Source organism: Tachyglossus aculeatus, chromosome X2 (genome assembly GCF_015852505.1).
Source record: "Tachyglossus aculeatus isolate mTacAcu1 chromosome X2, mTacAcu1.pri, whole genome shotgun sequence".
In the NCBI taxonomy this organism is placed as follows: domain Eukaryota; kingdom Metazoa; phylum Chordata; class Mammalia; order Monotremata; family Tachyglossidae; genus Tachyglossus; species Tachyglossus aculeatus.
Window position 1 is genome coordinate 3,808,437 of NC_052100.1, and position 21,254 is coordinate 3,829,690.

The 21,254-nt window shown below is 44.3% G+C and overlaps 1 protein-coding gene across 3 annotated transcripts in view; it reads right to left on the reverse strand.

The window, feature by feature from the left end:
* Nucleotides 1–21,254, reverse strand: part of CTNNA1 (catenin alpha 1) — a 148,820-nt gene that overhangs the window by 117,164 nt on the left and 10,402 nt on the right. Inside the window, exons 1-3 of one of the 3 annotated variants that reach the window (XM_038770587.1) lie at nt 21,074–21,160; nt 2,070–2,176; nt 1,224–1,419 (exon numbers count right to left, since the gene is read on the reverse strand). In XM_038770587.1, coding sequence (XP_038626515.1) covers nt 1,224–1,419; nt 2,070–2,174 — 301 coding nt within the window. In that variant the 5' untranslated portion in view covers nt 2,175–2,176; nt 21,074–21,160. Of the gene's footprint in view, nt 1–1,223; nt 1,420–2,069; nt 2,177–20,848; nt 20,932–21,073; nt 21,161–21,254 lie in introns of those variants that run through there. The other 2 variants (XM_038770588.1, XM_038770589.1) reach the window with 2 other exon arrangements.

The following is a 21,254-nucleotide window of genomic DNA, read 5'->3' on the forward strand; positions in this document are numbered from 1 at the left end:
CCAGCAGAAGGGCTACGTGTCTGCCGTGTGACTCTGAGCGAGTCGCCACTTCTCTGGGCCTCAGTTCCCTCACCTGTAAAATGGGAATGAAGGCTGCGAGCCCCACGTGGGACCCAGCGCTTAGAACAGTGGCTGGCACATAGTAAGCGCTTAACAAATACCATAAAAAGAAAAATTGACTGCGTGGGGGGCACTGGGCCTAAGCGCTTGGGAGAATTCAACGCAAACAGACTGGAGACACACAACTGTGGCCCTCGGGGAGCTAGTCGACAGGGGACTTTGCAACCAAGGGGGCAGAAGCCTAGATTCCAGATAATAAAAGAGACGTTGATCTCTTCTTTAATACAGCAATTTTCACCCAGAACTATAAACATCCCAATGTGTCTCTTGCACCGGAAAATCTGTCTTCATTTTTCACAGAAAGGATCCTAGGAAATTTACAGGCAATACCAGAGGGCTTTGGAGCAGAATCAAATGTCTATTTTTTTTTTTTTTAATGGACTACTTGAGGATTCAGTAACCTCATCTGTAAAACGGGGATTAAGACTGTGAGCCCCACGTGGGACAACCTGATTATCTTGTATCTCCCCCAGCGCTTAGAACAGTGCTTGGCACATAGCAAGCCCTTAACAAATGCTATTATCATTATCATTATTAATAACAACATAAGTGCTTATCATTATTATTAATAATAGTAACACAAGTGCTTAATAAAGGCCATCATTACTATTAATGATGGGACAGGGACTGAGTCCAACCTGATTTCCTTGGCATCCACCCCAGCGCTTGGTTCGGTATCTGGCACAAAGTAAACACTTAAATACCACTTGGCCACTTAAATACCACTTGAGTAAGCGCTCAATAAATACAATGGAATGAATGACTGAATGCACACAGTAAGCGCTCAATAAAGACGACTGAATGAATGAATGCACACAGTAAGCGCTCAATAAAGACAACTGAATGAATGAATGAATGAATGCACACAGTAAGCGCTCAATAAATACGAGCGTGTGCATAGTAATTATTAATAATAATGGCATTTATTAAGCACTTATGTGCAAAGCACGGTTCTAAGCGCTGACTATTATTATTATTATTATTATTATTATTACAGAGAGTATGAGGCAATAGTGGCGCATTTCCCCGCGAGCTAAGGCTTTTCAGAAGAGAGTAGCTATCTTCTCCTTCCTCTGACCCGTTCCAAATTCACACCCGCCTACCTTGCTTACGGACGTCTTCGACGGCCGCCACGAGCTCCTCCTTGAGAAACTGACTTTCCTTGGCGATCTTATCGCCCTTGTCCAGGAAGTTTTCCGTGGCCTGCTCCACGGACGCGGCCAGCACGTGGGCCTTCTTGGACCGGCCCCTCTTCTTATTCGAGGGCCCCTTGTTACTTGTGTTGACCAGGGTTGTCACCTGAAACGGTTCAGATGTGAAGTGCTTAACAAATGCCATTATTATTATTAATAGAGACAATCCCTTCCCACAACGGGCTTAAAGTCTAGAGGGGGGACCGAGATATCAAAACATATTGTATATATATATATACTATATATATATATATATGTATATGTTTGTACGTATTTATTACTGACCGTCTCTATATGTTGCCAACTTGGACTTCCCAAGCGCTTAGTACAGTGCTCTGCACACAGTAAGCGCTCAATAAATACGATTGATTGCTTCATTCTAGAGAAGCAGCATGGCTCAGTGGAAAGAGCCCGGGCTTTGGAGTCAGAGGTCATGGGTTCAAATCCCGACTCCGCCACGTGTCTGCTGTGTGACTCTGGGCAAGTCACTTCACTTCTCTGGGCCTCAGTGACCTCATCTGTAAAAATGGGGATAAAAACTGTGAGCACCCTGAGGGACAACCTGATCACCTTGTTACCTCCTCTGTGCTTAGAACCCGCTTGTAACCTCCCCAGCGTTTAGAACAGTGCTTTGCACATAGTAAGCGCTTAACAAATACCATCATTATTATTATTATTATTCCAAGTGTTTAGGCACTCAGCAAATGCCACTGACTGCCCAAAAAGTGGGGGGCTTTCCGCGTCGTCGCGTCTTACCTGGGTCACGAGGGGCTCCAGCAGCCTTTCGACCGCCAGGGTCCTGATCTCCAGGCTTTTGGGGTCCCATTTGAAGTTTATGTTGCCTGTGTGAACTGCAGTCATTTCTGGAAGACAAAGACACAGGCGTCAAATCAATCAATCAATCGTATTTATTGAGCGCTTACTGTGTGCACAGCACTGTACTAAGCACTTGGGAAGTACAAGTCGGCAACACATAGAGACAGTCCCTACCCAACAGCGGGCTCACAGTCTAGAAGGGGGAGACAGAGAACAAAACAAAGCATATTAACAAAATAAAATAGACAGAATAAATATGTACAAAGAGCCACACTGCTTCTCTATGTTATGAGTATGTTATGTTATCATCATCATCATCAATCGTATTTATTGAGCGCTTACTATGTGCAGAGCACTGTACTAAGCGCTTGGGAAGTACAAATTGGCAACATCTAGAGACGGTCCCTACCCAACAGTGGGCTCACAGTCTAAAAGGGGGAGACAGAGAACAAAACCAAACATACTAACAAAATAAAATAATTATGGCTAGGCAGGTTCTTGGGCTTTGGGGCAGGAGGAGGGGATTGAAGGACCCGTTTTTAAATAATAACGATGGCATTTGTTAAGCGCTTACTATGTGCAAAGCACTGTTCTAAGCGCTGGAATATCAGTCCATGGGTTCAAATCCCAGTTCCGCCAATTGTGTGACCTTGGGCAAGTCACTTCACTTCTCTGTGCCTCAGTTCCCTCATCTGTCAAATGGGGATGAAGACCGTGAGCCTCCCGTGGGACAACCTCATCACCTTGTAACCTCCCCAGCGCTTAGTCCAGTGCTCCGCACACAGTAAGCGCTCAATAAATACGATTGATTGATTGATTAAGAACGTGGCTGCTGTAGAGCCACCACCCCCACCCCTCCGAATGGCACTGTTTTAAAAAAGCAAGGCTACGTTAATGCAACGGTGAGATTGTTCATTTAAATGCAAATCAGGGAATTTCGAAATTACGGTTTTCCGACAGCAAAGTTAACGGCCACGCTGCACATGATGTAGTATTTTGAATTACTCTGCGCCGTTGTATGGGTGCCAGATTGCCTGAACGTGAAACGGAGTTAACACGGCTGCGGGAACCTTAACTCTTGGGGTTCCCTGACCAACGTCAAGGGCAGAACTTGAGACTTCATTCAATCATTCAATCGGATTTATTGAGCGCTGACTGTGTGCAGAGCACTGGACTAAGCGCTGGGGAAGTCCAAGTCGGCAACGTATAGAGACGGTCCCTACCCCACAGCGGGCTCCCGGTCTAGAAGGGGGAGACAGACAACGAGACAAAACATATTAACAAAATAAAATAAAATAAATAATAATAAATAAATAAATGAAATAGAATAAACATGTACAAATAAAATAGAGTAATAAATACGTACAAACATATATACGGGTGCTGTGGGGAGGGGACTTGTCAGTTGCGTGACTTTGGGCAATTCACTTCACTTCTCTTTATTTTACTTGTACATATTTATTCTATTTACTTTATTTTGTTAATATGTTTTGTTTTGTTGTCTGTCTCCCCCTTCTAGACTGTGAGCCCGCTGTTGGTCTCCAGATGTTGCCAACTTGGACTTCCCACGCGCTTAGTCCAGTGCTCTGCACACAGTCAGCACTCAATAAATACGATTGATTGATTGACCTTTGACTCCCAAGAGCATGGGCTTGGGAGCCAGAGCTCATGGGTTCGAATCCCGGCTCAGCCACTTGTCAGCTGTGTGACCTTGGGCAAGTCACTTAAACTTCTCTGGGCCTCAGTTCCCTCATCTGCAAAATGGGGATGAAGACTGTGAGCCCCACGGGGGACGACCTGATCACCTTGTATCCCCCCCAGCGCTTAGAACAGTGCTTCGCACATAGTAAGCGCTTAACAAATACCACCATTACTATTATTATTATTATTATTAAGCCCGGGCTCTTTCTACTGAGCCACGCTGCTTCTAAGAAGCAGGCCAACAGGCTGGGCAACCTTCAAAATGGCCACTACACAATTCTACACTACATCTTACTTCCTTCCCTTCCCCACACCACCTGTATATATGTATATATGTTTGTACATATTTTTTTTACTCTATTTATTTAATTTATTTGTACATATCTATTCTATTTATTTTATTTTGTTAGTATGTTTGGTTTTGTTCTCTGCCTCCCCCTTTTAGACTGTGAGCCCACTGTTGGGTAGGGACTGTCTCTATATGTTGCCAATTTGGACTTCCCAAGCGCTTAGTACAGTGCTCTGCACATAGTAAGCGCTCAATAAATACGATTGATGATGATGATGATGATTTACTTGGCTCCTGCTCCGCCTCCCGCCCTCTCCACTTCCCCCACATCCACCATTCCCGTCTCCCCCTTCTAGACTCTGAGCCCACTGTTGGGTAGGGACCGTCCCTATATGTTGCCAACTTGGACTTCCCAAGCGCTTAGTACAGTGCTCTGCACACAGTAAGTGCTCAATAAATATGATTGAATGATCGATTGATCGATTCCCTCCTCTTTCTTACCTCCTTGGGAGGGGAAGTGGAGGAGAGAGGAGGGAAATGTTCAGTACACAACAGCCACTTTGCTTCGGGAACACAATACTCTACCTTGGACAACGGGTGACACAAAAGACTCTGGGAAAGGAGGGCACATATAATAATAATAATGGTATTTGTTAATAATAATAATAATGATGGCATTTATTAAGCGCTTACTATGTGCAAAGCACTGTTCTAAGCACTGGGGAGGTTACACGTTGGGACTTTTTTGAGAAGGTGAAGAATTGGGCAGGGACCAGGATCAGTGCTTAGAACAGTGCTTTGCACATACTAAGCGCTAATGAGAAGCAGCAGGGCTCAGTGGAAAGAGCCCGGGCTTTGGAGTCCGAGGCCATGGGTTCAAATCCCGGCTCCACCACTTGTCAGCTGGGTGACTTGGGCAAGTCACTTCACTTCTCTGGGCCTCAGTTCCCTCATCTGGAAAATGGGGATGAAGACTGGGAGCCCCCCGTGGGACAACCTGATCACCCTGTAACCTCCCCAGTGCTCAGAACAGTGCTTTGCACATAATAAGCGCTTAATAAATGCCATTACAAAACGTTTCACTGTTCCTAAAAAGGGGAGACATTCAGATGGATGGAGGGGTCCCTCACCTCCTAGCAATATACTGATGGTATCTGTTGGGCATTTACTAAGCGCCAGACCATTCATTCATTCAATCGTATTTATTGAGCGCTTACTGTGTGCAGAGCACTGTACTAAGTGCTTGGGAAGTCCAAGTTGGCAACATCTAGAGACGGTCCCTACCCAACAGCGGGCTCACAGTCTAGAAAGGGGAGACGGAGAACAAAACAAAGCATAGTAACAAAATAAAATAAATGGAATAAATATGCACAAAGGCCCTGGGTTCTCATCCCAGCTCCGCCCCTTGTCTGCTGTGGGACCTTGGGCAAGTCACTTGACTTCTCTGGGCCTCAGTTACCTCATCTGTAAAATGGGGATTAAGACTGTGAGCCCCCGAGGGACAACCTGATCACCTTGTAACCTCCCCAGCGCTTAGAACAGTGCTTTGCACATAGTAAGCGCTTAATAAATGCCATCACCATTATTGTTATTATCTAGGCCTGCAGCGTGGCTCAGTGGAACGAGCCCGGGCTTTGGAGTCAGTGGTCATGGGTTCAAATTCCGGCTCCGCCACTTGTTAGCTGTGTGACTTTGGGCAAGTCACTTCACTTCTCTGGGCCTCAGTTCCCTCATCTGGAAAATGGGGATTGACCGTGAGCCCCCTGTGGGACAACCTGATCACCTTGTAACCTCCCCAGCGCTTAGAGCAGTGCTTTGCACATAGTATGAAGACTGTGAGCCCCCCATGGGACAACCTGATCACCTTGTAACCTCCCCAGCGCTTACAGCAGTGCTTTGCACATAGTACGAAGACTGTGAGCCCCCCCGTGGGACAACCTGATCACCTTGTAACCTCCTCAGCACTTAGAACAGTGCTCTGCACATAGTAAGTGCTTAATAAAAGCCATTATTATTATAGTAAGCGCTTAATAAATGCCATCATCTTTATAGTAAGCGCTTAATAAATGCCACCATCATTATTAGTACCTGTAAAACGGCGACCAAAGACTGTGAGCCCCATGTGGGACGGGGACTCTGTCCAAGCCAATTTATTTGTATTCCCCCTCTCCCTCCGGAGCTTAGTAAAGTACCTGGCATTTAGTAAGCGCTTAACAAATACCACAATTCTCAGGAAGGAAAACAAGCAGGAATTAGAGATGGGAGGTGGGGAGGGGGTATCGCCAGCCTCTCTGCCCTGCTAGAGATAAGGCAGTTAAGTGGTCAGCAATTCAGTCTTCCCCCCAGGTGTCCTGGCAGTTTCTCTAAAGAAAAAAAAAAAAAAGACACACAAAGCCAGGATCGACTTTCTGCAGGAAACATTGAATTCGAGTTGTTTTCTGAAGAGACACAATAAACACTTCTGCACAAAATGATGCTTGCTACCTTTTAAAAAAAAGGGGGGGGAATTTTGTAGACACTATCATAGCTACTGTTGCTGGTTCCAGTTTCCCTACCTTTCCCCCCGGCCCAGTTTTGCCCCTAAAAATACTTGGTTGATGTAATCAACCTTATTTTTTTATTTCCCCTGCAAAGACTTATTTAGCTCCTCATTTCTCTCACATGCTATTTCCACTTTGCCTAGCATTTCCCTCCCAAAGTGATCCAACCCACATTAATAATAATAATAATAATGATATTTATTAAGCGCTTACTGTGTGCAAAGCACTGTTCTAAGCGCTGGGGCGTTTACAAGGCAGTCGGGTTGTCCCACAGGGGGCTGACAGTCTTCATCCCCATTTTCCAGATGAGGGAACTGAGGCCCAGAGAAGTGAAGTGGCTTGCCCAAAGTCACCCAGCTGACAATTGGAGGAGCCGGCATTTGAACCCATGACCTCTGACTCCAAAGCCCAGGCTCTTTCCACTGAGCCACGCTGCTTCTCTAAATAATAATAATAATAATGATGGCATTTGTTAAGCGCTTACTACGTGCAAAGCACTGTTCTAAGCACTGGGGAGGATACAAGGTGATCAGGTTGTCCCTCATGGGGCTCACAGTCTTCATCCCCATTTTCCAGATGAGAGAAGTGAAGTGACTTGCCCAAAGTCACACAGCTGACAATTGGTGGAGCTGGGATTTGAACCCATGACCTCTGACTCCAAAGCCCGGGCTCTTAACACTAAGCCTCCTCCCCCTCTCCATCCCCCCCGCCTTACCTCCTTCCCTTCCCCACAGCACCTGTATATAAGTATATATGTTTGTACGGATTTATTACTCTACTTATTTATTTACTTGTACATTTTTATTCTTATTTTATTTTGTTAATATGTTTTGTTTTGTTCTCTGCCTCCCCCTCCTAGACTGTGAGCCCACTGTTGGGTAGGGACCGTCTCTATATGTTGCCAACTTGGACTTCCCAAGCGCTTAGTACAGTCCTCTGCACACAGTAAGCGCTCAATAAATACGATTGAATGAATAAGCCACGCTGCTTCTAATCAATCAATCGTATTTATTGAGCGCTTACTGTGTGCAGAGCACTGTACTAAGCGCTTGGGAAGTACAAGTCGGCAACACAGAGGGACAGTCCCTACCCAACAGTGGGCTCACAGTCTAGAAGACTTCTCTAAATAATTAATAATAATAGCATTTGTTAAGCGCTTACTATGTGCAAAGCATTGTTCTAAGCGCTGGGTGGGAACCCCTTCGCTCCATTCAAATTTGGAAAGTTGGAAAAACATCAGGGCTTAATTTAAGCTTCTTTCCCTGTAAGGCCACTCTCCCATTCGCCCTTCCAAGGGGACTTGGGAGTCACTCACACACCCCCTGCACCGCATAATGAAATATTCATTACTGGCATTTAGGGTATAAGGAAAGTTTCCTTCCTGACTGTATTTACTACTTAAAAGCTGTGGATAGAGAGGCTTCCTGACTCTACTGAATAAACACAAATTAAATCCTCATTGTGTACTCCTCCTGATAAATGGCAGTCTATCAACAAGTAAACAGAAATGCATGTTAATTTCAAGCTTCATTAGAATTGGGGCTGGGGGGTGGGAGGGGGGTAAAAAAAAAAAAGGCCTCGATATTTGTGGAAAAAGAAAAAAAGGAAATAATGAATGTTTAAGTACTCCAGGGGAAGAGCAACGCTAAACGCTTATTTTTATAGTGTAAATTTTCTGCACGCTTCAGGCTTCAAGCTGAAAACGAGCTGAGCATTTGTGGATATATGTGTGTGTGTATATATATATATATAAAGATATAAATATATATACACATACATATATATACACACATATACATGTGTGTATATATATATGTATATCTATATATATATAAAACGAGCTGAGCATTTGTGTATGTGAATATATGTATACAGGTGTGTGTGTATATATATATATATAAACACATCCACAAATGTGTGTATATATGCATACATATGTGTGTATATGTATATACATGTATGTATGTGTGTGAATATGTATGTATGTATATGCGTATATATGTTTATACATATTTATTACTCTATTTTACTTGTACATATTTATTCTATTTATTTCATTTTGTCAATATGTCTTGTTTTGTTGTCTGTCTCCCCCTTCTAGACTGTCAGCCCACTGTCGGGTAGGGACTGTCTCTAGATGTTACCAACTTGGACTTCCCAAGCGCTTAGTACAGTGCTTTGCACACAGTAAGCGCTCAATAAATATGATTGAATGAATGAATGAGAACATCATCATCAATCGTATTTATTGAGCGCTTACTGTGTGCAGAGCACTGTACTAAGCACTTGGGAAGTACAAATTGGCAACATATACAGTCCCTGAACAGCATGTGGCACGCTAAGAGCGTGTCTATTGTTCTATTATGCTCTCCCAAGCGTTTAGTACAGTGCTCCATGCACAGTAAGCGCTCAATCAATATGATCGACTGATTGATTGAAGTCGAGCTGAGTGGAAGCGAGGATGGTGCAAGATTCCCTGCCCCAACGATCAATCCTGGCCGGCTCACAACCCAATCTGGGGCCCAAATCAGGCAAAACAAAAACAAATCACATCAACTTCCCTCCTTCCCCTCCCCACAGCACCAGTATATATGTATATATGTTTGTATGTATTTATTACTCTATTTATTTACTTTATTTGTACATATTTACTATTTTATTTTGTTAATCTGTTTTGTTTTGTCCTCTGTCTCCCCCTTCTAGACTGTGAGCCCACTGTTGGGTAGGGACCGTCTCTAGATGTTGCCAACTTGTACTTCCCAAGTGCTTAGTACAGTGCTCTGCACAGAGTAAGCGCTCAATAAATATGACTGAATGAATGAATGCCCAAAGTCCAGAGAAGTGAAGTGGCTTGCCCAAAGTCACACAGCTGACAATTGGCGGAGCTGGGATTTGAACCCTCTGACTCCAAAGCCCGTGCTCTTTCCACTGAGCCACGCTGCTTTTTGAGGTAACTGAGGCCCAGAGAAGTGAAGTGCCTTGCCCAAAGTCACACAGCTGACAAGTGGCGGAGCTGGGATTTGAACCCATGACCTCTGACTCCAAAGCCCAGGCTCTTTCCACGGAGCCACGCTGCTTCTCAATAAGTACGGCTGAATGAATGACACTGTGCAACCCAGTGTTTTAGGAGAGTTGGGTGCATCGAAGAAGAAGCAGCGGTTTGATAATGAACCACAAGCCCGGAGCGTGCCGGGAGATTTTAGGGCAAATCTTGCCAGAAACCAAGACGTTTGAGGCTTGCCGCCTTCCACCCGCCACTTTTTCCTCCGAAAAATCTCTACTCTTAGGAAAGGTACCTTCCCAAACCTAAATCAATCAATCAATCGTATTTATCGAGCGCTTACTGTGTGCAGAGCACTGGACTAAGCGCTTGGGAAGCACAAGTTGGCAACATATAGAGACGGTCCCAACCCAACAGTGGGCTCACTTCTAAATATTTCTACTCAATCCCCTCAACAGTCTGTTCAATTAAATGTTATTAGCTAAATATGAGACCCAAACTCAACTGCATATTCCCTACTGGAAACCATTGGTTTACTACTAATAATAATAATACTAATAATAATGTCATTTATTAAGCGCCTACTATGTGCAAAGCATGTTCTAAGCGCTGGGGAGGTTACAAGGTGATTAGGTTGTCCCACTTGGGGCTCACAGTCTTCATCCCCATTTTCCAGATGAGGGAACTGAGGCCCAGAGAAGTGAAGTGACTTGCCCAAAGTCACACAGCTGACAAGTGGCGGAGCCGGGATTTGAACCCCTGACCTCTGACTCCAAAGCCCGGGCTCTTTCCACTGAGCCACGCTGCTTAACAAATACCATCATTATTATTACTATTATTACTACTACTACTAATAATAATAATAATGGTATTTGTTAAGCGCTTACTATGTGCCAAGCACCCACTAAGCACTGGGGTTGATACAAGGTAATCAGGTTGTCCCATGTGGGGCTCACAGTTTCAATCCCCATTTTCCAGATGAGGTAACTGAGGCACAGAGAAGGTAAATGACTTGCCCAAAGTCACACAGCTGACGCAGCACCTGTATATATGTATGTACGTATTTATTACTCTATTTATTTATTTTACTTGTACATATCTATTCTATTTATTATGTTAATCTGTTTTGTTTTGTTCTCTGTCTCCCCCTTCTAGACCGTGAGCCCACTGTTGGGCAGGGACCGTCTCTAGATGTTGCCGACTTGTACTTCCCAAGCGCTTAGTACAGTGCTCTGCACACAGTAAGCGCTCAATAAATTGGATTGATTGATTGAGTGGCGGAGCCAGGATTAGAACCCACGACCTCGGACTCCCAAGCCTGTGTTCTTTCCACTAAGCCACTGTTTGTCCCCTAAATTACTACGGCCTAAACACAATCTGGGGACCTTTCAGTAGAGGGGGGGAAAAAAGAAAGTTTTAATCCAGAATCAAGTTTACTTTTCAGGATGTTACCCCAACGAACAACTCTGGCTAAGTCTGGCTTGCAATCAAGCGCCCAAATTGATGAGCAAGGCACAAAAAGATAATTTTCCAGAGAAGACTTCGCACGACGTTTAAAAATTTATTCTTCCGAAGACCTTGCAAACAGCCGCTTGCGGAGGGAGGGAAAACAGCAATTACACGTGATTGCAGAGCTTAACCAGACAGCTCCTTGTGGGGGAGGCCGGGCCCGGTGAAAAATAAAAAATAAATGCGTTGCAAGGCTGTGGTTACTCCCGAAAGCTCAGGTGCAGCCTAGGATTGTGGCCGATCGAGGAATGTGTGAATTCCCCAAGAGGAAGCTGGAAAAAAATGGGAAGGGATCGGCCAGGGGGAAAGAAAACAAATTCCCGGCCATCTTTTGTCTTTAACAGCGAGCGTCCTGAGAGGGAATGGAAAACACAGAGGTCCCAATCCTAACGCCATCCATTTTGTGGCTTTTTTTGGGAAGTGATGTAGTGGACGGAACACGGGCCTGGGTTCTAATCCCTGCTCCGCCGCACAGCTGCTGTGTGACCTTGGGCGAGTTACTTTATAATGGCATTTGATTAAGCGCTTACTAGGTGCAAAGCGCTGTTCTAAGCGCTGGGGAGGTCACAAGGTGATCAGGTTGCCCCACGGGGGGGGGGGGGGGGGGGGCTCACAGTCTTCATCCCCATTTTACAGATGAGGGAACTGAGGCCCAGAGAAGTGAAGTGACTTGCCCAAAGTCACACGGCTGACAGCTGACAGCTGCGTGACTTCGGGCACAGAGAAGTTGTGACTTTTTTTTAATAGCATTTATTAAGCGCTTACTATGCGCAAAGCACTGTTCTAAGCGCTGGGGAGGTTACAAGGTGATCACGTTGTCCCACTGGGGGCTCACGGTCTTCAAGTAAGTGAAGTCACTTCTCTTTGCCTCAGTTACCCCACCAGTAAAATGGGGACTAAATCCTATTCCCTCCTATTTTTAGCCCTATAATAATAATAATGATGATAATAATGGCATTTTATTAGAAGCAGCGTGGCTCAATGGAAAGGGCCCGGGCTTTGGAATCAGAGGTCACGGGTTCAAATCCCAGCTCCGCCAATTGTCAGCTGGGTGACTTTGGGCAAGTCACTTCACTTCTCTGTGCCTCAGCTCCTTCATCTGTAAAATGGGGATGAAGACTGTGAGCCCCCTGTGAGACAACCTGATCTCCTTGTAACCTCCCCAGCGCTTAGAACAGTGCTTTGCACACAGTAAGCGCTTAATAAATGCCATTATTATTATTATTATTATTTGTTAAGCGCCTACTATGTGCGAGGCACTGTTCTAAGTGCTGGGGTGATGCAAAGTGAGCGTAGCAAGTCCCGTCACTTCTCTGGGCCTCAGTGACCTCATCTGTAAAATGGGGATGGGGATGCAAAGCACTGTACTAAGCGCTTGGGAAGTACAAGTTGGCAACATACAGAGACGGTCCCTACCCAAAAGCGGAGCCCGCAGTCTAGAAGGGGGGGAGACAGGCAACAAAACAAAACATATTAACATAATAAAATAAATAGAATAGTAAATATGTACAAGTAAAATAAATAGAGTAATAACTAAGCCACGCTGCTTCTCTATCTACCCCATTGCTGAAAGCAGCGCTTGGCACATAGTAACTCACAATTACCCTAATAAGTTTTTTTCCTAGTAATAAGCCCATTAGAACAGTGCTCTTTCCACATAGTAAGCGCTTAACAAATACCATCTTTATTTATTATTTATTACTTGGGCAAGTCACTTTTCTGTGCTTTGGTTCCCTCACCTATAGAACGAGGATTAAGACTGTGAGCCCCATGTAAGACAGGGACTTTGCCCAAATTTATTATCCTGAATTTGCCTCAACACTTAGAACACTGTCTGGCACAGAATAAGTGCTTAAAATACTATACTATAAAATACTTACTATAAAAAAGTATCGAGTAAGTGCACACAGTAAGCAATTAAGTACCATAATTACTATAAGCTTTACGATAAATGCCATCAGTCCGTCGTAGCTGAGCGTTTACTAAATGCAGAGCAATGTACTAAGCGCTTGGGAGAGGGCAACATCGATTGCTCGATACTGAGTGCTGAAGAGGACCAAACATTTGCCCAGATTTATTATCCTGAATTTACCTCAACACTTAGAACAGTGTCTGGCACAGATAAATGCTTATAATATTATACTATAAAACTTACTATAAAAAAGTATCGAGTAAGTGCACATAGTAAGCACTTAAGTACCACAATTACTACAAGCTTTACTATAAATGCCATCAGTCCGTCGGAGCTGAGCGTTTACTAAATGCAGAGCAACGTACTAAGCGCTTGGGAGAGGGCAACATCGATTGCTCGATACCAATGCTGAAGAGGACCAAACGTTTGCCCAGATTTATTATCCTGAATTTGCCTCAACACTTAGAACAGTGTCTGGCACAGAATAAATGCTTAAAATACTATACTATAAAATACTTACTATAAAAACGTATCAAGTGCACATAGTAAGCACTTAAGTACCACAATTACTACATGTTTTACTATAAATGCCATCAGTCTGCCATAGCTGAGCGTTCACTAAATGCAGAGCAACGTACTAAGCGCTTGGGAGAGGGCAACATCGATTGCTCGATACTGAGTGCTGAAGAGGACCAAACATTTGCCCAGATTTATTATCCTGAATTTGCCTCAACACTTAGAACAGTGTCTGGCACAGAATAAATGCTTAAAATATTATACTATAAAACTTACTATAAAAAAGTATCGAGTAAGTGCACATAGTAAGCACTTGAGTACCACAATTACTACAAGCTTTACTATAAATGCCATCAGTCCGTCGGAGCTGAGCGTTTACTAAATGCAGAGCAACGTACTAAGCGCTTGGGAGAGGGCAACGTCGATTGCTCGATACCAATGCTGAAGAGGACCAAACGTTTGCCCAGATTTATTATCCTGAATTTGCCTCAATACTTAGAACAGTGTCTGGCACAGAATAAATGCTTAAAATACTATACTACCATAAATTACTATAAAAAAGTATCAAGTGCACATGGTAAGCACTTAAGTACCATAATTACTAAAAGTTTTACTGTAAATGCCATCAGTCCATCGTAGCTGAGCGTTTACTAAATGCAGAGCAACGTACTAAGCGCTTGGGAGAGGGCAACATCGATTGCTCGATACTGAGTGCTGAAGAGGACCAAACATTTGCCCAGATTTATTATCCTGAATTTACCTCAACACTTAGAACAGTGTCTGGCACAGAATAAATGCTTATAATACTATACTATAAAACTTACTATAAAAAAGTATCGAGTAAGTGCACATAGTAAGCACTGAAGTACCACAATTACTACAAGTTTTACTATAAATGCCATCAGTCCGTCGGAGCTGAGCGTTTACTAAATGCAGAGCAACGTACTAAGCGCTTGGGAGGGGGCAACATCGATTGCTCGATACTGGGTGCTGAAGAGGACCAAACGTTTGCCCAGATTTATTATCCTGAATTTGCCTCAATACTTAGAACAGTGTCTGGCACAGAGTAAATGCTTAATAGATACTATAAAAAGGTATCGAGTAAGTGCACATAGTAAGCACTTAAGTACCACAATTACTACAGGTTTTACTATAAATCAATCAATCGTATTTATTGAGCGCTTACTGTGTGCAGAGCCTTGTACTAAGAGCTTGGGAAGTCCAAGTTGGCAACATATAGAGACAGTGAATATATATATATATATAAATGCCATCAGTCCGTCGTAGCTGAGCGTTTACTAAATGCAGAGCAACGTACTAAGCGCTTGGGAGAGGGCAACATCGATTGCTCGATACCTAGTGCTGAAGAGGACCAAACATTTGGCCTGTCCGCGACCTGACTCACGCTTTTCTAGGGAGTGACCTTCAGGATAAAGATATGCCACAAGTGCCGCCCGCAAAGTGGACAAATAATGAATTCCGTGTGGTCACAGGTTCAGTCGGTGACCAAGGGCCAATGGCCGGAACAGACCCTCCGCCCATGGACTTGATAATCACAGAAATGACTCGGACCCTCATAAAACGGTAATCGAGCAACGCTTCGCTTCGGTTTTGGCAAACACAACTTCCCCAGGCGGTAAGCGCGCGCCCTCCCAGAAGAAATTAGGATGTGATCCCATTTAGAAGCTGGAAAAGGCCGCTCGGAATTCTATCCCATCTCCACGATTCTCAAAACATCTTCCCCTCATCCCCCTCTCCATCTTACCCCCTTCCCTTCCCCACAGCACCTGTATATATGTTTGTACATATTTATTACTCTATTTTACTTGTACATATCTATTGCATGTATTTTATTTTGTTAATACGTTTGGTTTTGTTCTCTGTCTCCCCCTTTTAGACTGTGAGCCCACTGTTGGGTAGGGACTGCCTCTATATGTTGCCAACCTGGACTTCCCAAGCGCTTAGTACAGTGCTCTGCACACAGTAAGCGCTCAATAAATACCATTGATTGATTGATTTAGAAGCTGGAAAAGGCCGCTCGGAATTCTCCCCCATCTCCACGATTCTCAAAACATCTTCCCCTCGTCCCCCTCTCCCTTCCCCACAGCACCTGTATATATGTTTGTACATATTTATTACTCTATTTATTTTACTTGTACATATCTATTGCATTTATTTTACTAATACATTTGGTTTTGTTCTCTGTCTCCCCCTTTTAAACTGTGAGCCCACTGTTGGGTAGGGACTGCCTCTATATGTTGCCAACCTGGACTTCCCAAGCGCTTAGTACAGTGCTCTGCACACACTAAGCACTCAATAAATACCGTTGATTGATTGATTTAGAAGCTGGAAAAGGCGGCTTGGAATTTTCCCCCATCTCCACGATTCTCTAAACATCTTCCGGGCGGCGGAGTCGAAACGGGCTGCGACTTGACTCTTCCCTCACGGAAACTCTTGGCCTCGGTGAAATGACAATCTAATGATGTAACCGTTTTCCGGGGCTAAAGTCCGAAACGCCCTTTACTCAGGTTGGGCTCGAATTCCTTTCATTCCCAGCACGGTGACCCGCGACCCAAAAGGCCACCACGAAACGAGGGGAAGATTTATATGTATATTTATTCCATTTATTTTATTTTGTTAGTATGTTTGGTTTAGTTCTCTGTCTCCCCCTTTTAGACTGTGAGCCCGCTGTTGGGTAGGGACTGTCTCTATATGTTGCCAACTTGGACTTCCCAAGCGCTTAGTACAGTGCTCTGCATACAGTAAGCGCTCAATAAATACGATTGATTGATTGATGTATATATGTTTGTACGTATTTATTACTCTATTTTATTTATACGTATTTATTCTATTTATTTTGTTAAATTGATATGTATATATCAATCAATCAATCGCATTTATTGAGCGCTTACAGTGTGCAGAGCACTGTACTAAGCGCTTGGGAAGTACAAATTGGCAACATATAGAGACAGTCCCTACCCTACAGTGGGCTCACATGTTTGTACGTATTTATTACTCTATTTTATTAATACATATTTATTCTATTTATGTTAAGTTTTGTTCTCTGTCTTCCCCTTCTAAATAATAATAATAATAATGATGGCATTTATAAGTGCTTACTTTGTGCAGAGCACTGTTCTAAGCGCTGGGGGGGATACAAGGTGATCAGGTTGTCCCACGTGGGGCTCACCGTCTTCATCCCCATTTTACAGACGAGGGAACTGAGGCCCAGAGAAGAAGTGACTTGCCCAAAGTCACACAGCTGACAAGTGGAATTTGAACCCATGACCTCTGACTCCCAAAGCCCGGGCTCTTTCCACTGAGCCACGCTGCTTCTAGACTGTGAGCCCGCTGTTGGGTAGGGAGCGTCTCTATATGTTGCCAACTTGGACTTCCCAAGCGCTTAGTCCAGTGCTCTGCACACAGTGAGCGCTCAATAAATACGACAGAATGAATGAATGAATGACCTTGTACTTCGCCCAGTCTTTAGTACAGTACCTGACACGTAGTAAACGCTTCACAAACGCCATTAAAAATAAAACAAACCACGATGGGCGGTTTCCAACCACAAACCAACCAGCCCCGCCCTGACCACCACACGCTCATTCCTACATTCAGTCGTATTTATTGAGCACTTACAGAGCACTGTACTAAGCGCTCGGGGAAGTACAACAACAGACAGACATATTCCCTGCCCACAATGAGTTTACAGTCTAGAGGCGGCTCCAGACCAGGATCTAAAATACACCTCTTGAGGAGGAGCGTCTTGGCCAAGTGGGAAGGCCCTGGATTCATTCATTCAATCGTATTTATTGAGCGCTTACTGTGTGCAGAGCACTGGACTAAGCCCGGATCCTCCACTTGTCGGCTGTAGGGCCTTGGGCAAATCACTTCACTAGGCCTCAGTTCCCTCATCTGGAAAATGGGGATTAAGACCGTGAGCCCCATGTGTATATGTATATATGTTTGTACGTATTTATTACTCTATTTTATTTGTACATATTTATTCTATTTATTTTATTTTGTTAATGTTTTGCTCTGTCTCCCCCTTCTAGACTGTGAGCCCACTGTATATATGTTTGTACGTATTTATTACTCTATTTTATTTGTACATATTTATTTTGTTAATCTGTTTTGGTTTTGTTCTCCGTCTCCCCCTTCTAGACTGTGAGCCCGCTGTTAGGTAGGGACCGTCTCTAGATGTTGCCAACTCGGACTTCCCAAGCGCTTAGTACAGTGCTCTGCACACAGTAAGTGCTCAATAAATATGACAATGAATGAGGGGCCAACCGGATTACCTTCAATCTACCCTGGCGCTTAGTATCGTGCTGGGCACATAGTAAGCGCTTAGCAAATATTTTAAAAAACGGATTATCTTTGAATGTACCCCAGCGCTTACTACAGTTGTACAGAGTGTAATTTATTTACTTATTTATATTGATGTCTGCCTCCCCCCGCAGACTGTGAGCTCGTTGTGGGCAAGGAAAGCATTTGATGTTCTACTGTATTCATTCATTCACTCATTCAATCGCATTTACTGAGCGCTTACTGTGTGCAGAGCACTGTACTAAGTGCTTGGGAAGTCCAAGTGGGCAACATATAGAGACGGTCCCTACCCAACAACGGGCTCACAGTCTAGAAGGGGGAGACAGGCAACAAAACAAAACATATTGACAAAATAAAATAAATAGAATAAGTATGTACAAATAAAATAGAGTAATAAATACATACAGACATATTGTATGTATTTATTGTACATATTGTAGTCTCCCAAGTGCAGAGTAAAGTGCTTTGCACACAGGAAACACTCAATGATTAATAGTAATATAGTGAGTAGAGGTGCTTAGTACAGTGCCACCTCCTCCAAGAGGCCTTCCCAGACTAAGCCCCTTTTCCTCCGTTCCCCGTCCCTTCTGCGTTACCTCGACTGGCTCCCTTGGCTCTTTCCCCCGCCCGCTCCGCACCACAAAAGCATATATGCATATATCCATAATTCTATTTATACTGATGCCTGTTTCTTTGTATTCATTTATTCATTCATTCAATCGTATTTATTGAGCGCTTACTGTGTGCACAGCACTGTACTAAGCGCTTGGGAAGTCCAAGTTGGCAACATCTAGAGACGGTCCCTACCCAACAGCGGGCTCACAGTCTAGAAGGGGGGGAGACGGACAAGAAAACAAAACATATTAACAAAATAAAATAAATAGAATAAATATGTACAAGTAAAATAGAGTAATAAATACGTACAAACATATATACATACATACAATGTGTTTTGATATCTGTCTGGCCCCGCTCTAGACTGTAAGCCCGTTGTGGGAAGGGATTGTCTCTATTAGTAATAATAATGGCATTTGTTAAGCACTTAGGGAAGGGATTGTCTCTATTGATGATAATAATAATAATGGCATTTGTTAAGCACTTGGGGAAGGGATTGTCTCTATTAATAATAATAATAATGACATTTGTTAAGCACTTAGGGAAGGGATTGTCTCTATTAATAATAATAATAATAACATTTGTTAAGCGCTTACTATGTGCCAGTCCACTGTTCTAAGCGCTGGAGGGTGGATACAAGGTAATTGTTGAATTGTACTTTCCAAGCGCTTAGTAATTATAGTAACGATTATGGTACTTAAGCGCTTACTATGTGCCCACCACTGTTCTAAGCGCTGGGGTAGCTACAAGGTGATCAGGTTGTCCCACATGGGGCTCATAGTCTTCATCCCCATTTTACAGATGAGGGAACTGAGGCGCAGAGAAGTGAAGTGACTTACCCAAGGTCACCCAGCAGACAAGCGGAAGAGCCGGGATTAGAACCCACTTCCTCTGACTCCCAAGCCCGGGGTCTTTCCCCTGAGCCAAGCTGTTCTCCGCACAGTAAGGCGCTAAATACATAATAATGATGGTATTTGTTAAGCGCTTACTACGTACAAAGCATTGTTCTAAACGCTGGGGAGGTTAAAAGGTGATCAAGTGGGGCTCACAATCTTAATCCCCATTTTACAGATGAGGTAACTGAGGCCCAGAGAAGTTAGGTTACTTGCATTGAATGAATGACTAGTAAGCACTTAAACACCATAATTATTATTATTGCCGTTCCCGGGACGTAGTGAGCGCTTAATAGAGCGCTTAGAGAAGCAGCTTGGCTCAGTTGAAGGAGCCCGGGCTTGGGAGTCCAAGGTCATGGGTTCAAATCCCGGCTCCGCTGCTTGTCAGCTGTGTGATTTTGGGCAAGTCACTAAACTTCTCTGGGCCTCGGTTACCTCATCTGGAAAATGGGGATTAAAACTGTGAGTCCCACATGGGCAAGTCACTTCACTTCTCTGTGCCTCAGTGCCCTCAGCTGTAAAATGGGGATTAAGACTGTGGGCCCCACATGGGACAACCTGATCACCTTGTAATAATAATGACGACGGCATTTATGAAGTCCTTACTATGTGCAAAGCACTGTTCTAAGCGCTGGGGAGGTTACAAGGAGATCGGGTTGTCCCACGGGGGGCTCACAGTCTTAATCCCCATTTTACAGATGAGGTAATAATAATAATAATGACATTTATTAATCGCTTACTATGTGCAAAGCACTGTTCTAAGCGCTGGGGAGGTTACAAGGAGATCAGGTTGTCCCACGGGGGGCTCACAGTCTTCATCCCCATTTTCCAGATGAGGTAATAATAATAATAAGAATGACATTTATTAAGCGCTTACCATGTGCAAAGCACTGTTCTAAGCGCTGGGGAGGTTACAAGGAGATCAGGTTGTCCCACGGGGGGCTCACAGTCTTAATCCCCATTTTCCAGATGAGGTAACAATAATAATAATGACATTTATTAAGCGCTTACTATGTGCAAAGCACTGTTCTAAGCCCTGGGAAACCCGGAGAAGTTACGTGACTTGCCCAAAGTCACACAGCTGATCATTATTTTTACAAGGTGATGAGGGTGTCCCACATGGGGCTCACAGTCTTCATCCCCGCTTAGATGTCCAGCGCTTAGAACAGTGCTTGGCACACAGTAAGCGCTTAATAAACGCCATCATTATTATTATTATTATCCCCATTGGGCAGATGAGGGGACTGAGGCCTAGAGAAGCGAACTGACGCACTGAATGACTACTAGGCGCTTAACAAACACCAGAATTATTACTGTTGCCGCTCCTGGGACGTAGTGAGCGCTTAAAACCCCCAAAAAAGAGTCCAGGGGGAGAGAAGTCTTCCTCCCCCCCCCCCCCCCCCCCAACCACACGTACCAAGGGCGGCTCCTTTTCTCTGCAAGGGGGAAACCGAGGCGTCCGAAGGCCGGAGTTGAGGAGAAAGTTTGTGGAGGGGCGGCTGCGCCTGCGCAGAGGGCGGCTGTTCCCGGCCCCTCCCTCCTCTCCTCCCCCCTCCTCCCGTCCGGCCGGGCCGGTCCTGCTCCCCCTCCAACTTGCAGCTGGGGCAAGTTTCCCCCGCGACCCACGGAGCCGGAAACTTACCGAAGGGGAGCTGGGGGGTCGAGGGGAGCACGAACCCGAGGCCCCGGAGCCTGCCTCCTCCTCTCCTTCTTCTTACCCCTCTCCTTCCTCTCTTCTTTTTCTCCTCCTCTCCTTCCTCTCTTTTCACCTCCTCTCCTTCCTCTCTTCTTTTTCCTCCTCTCCTTCCTCTCTTCTTTTTCCT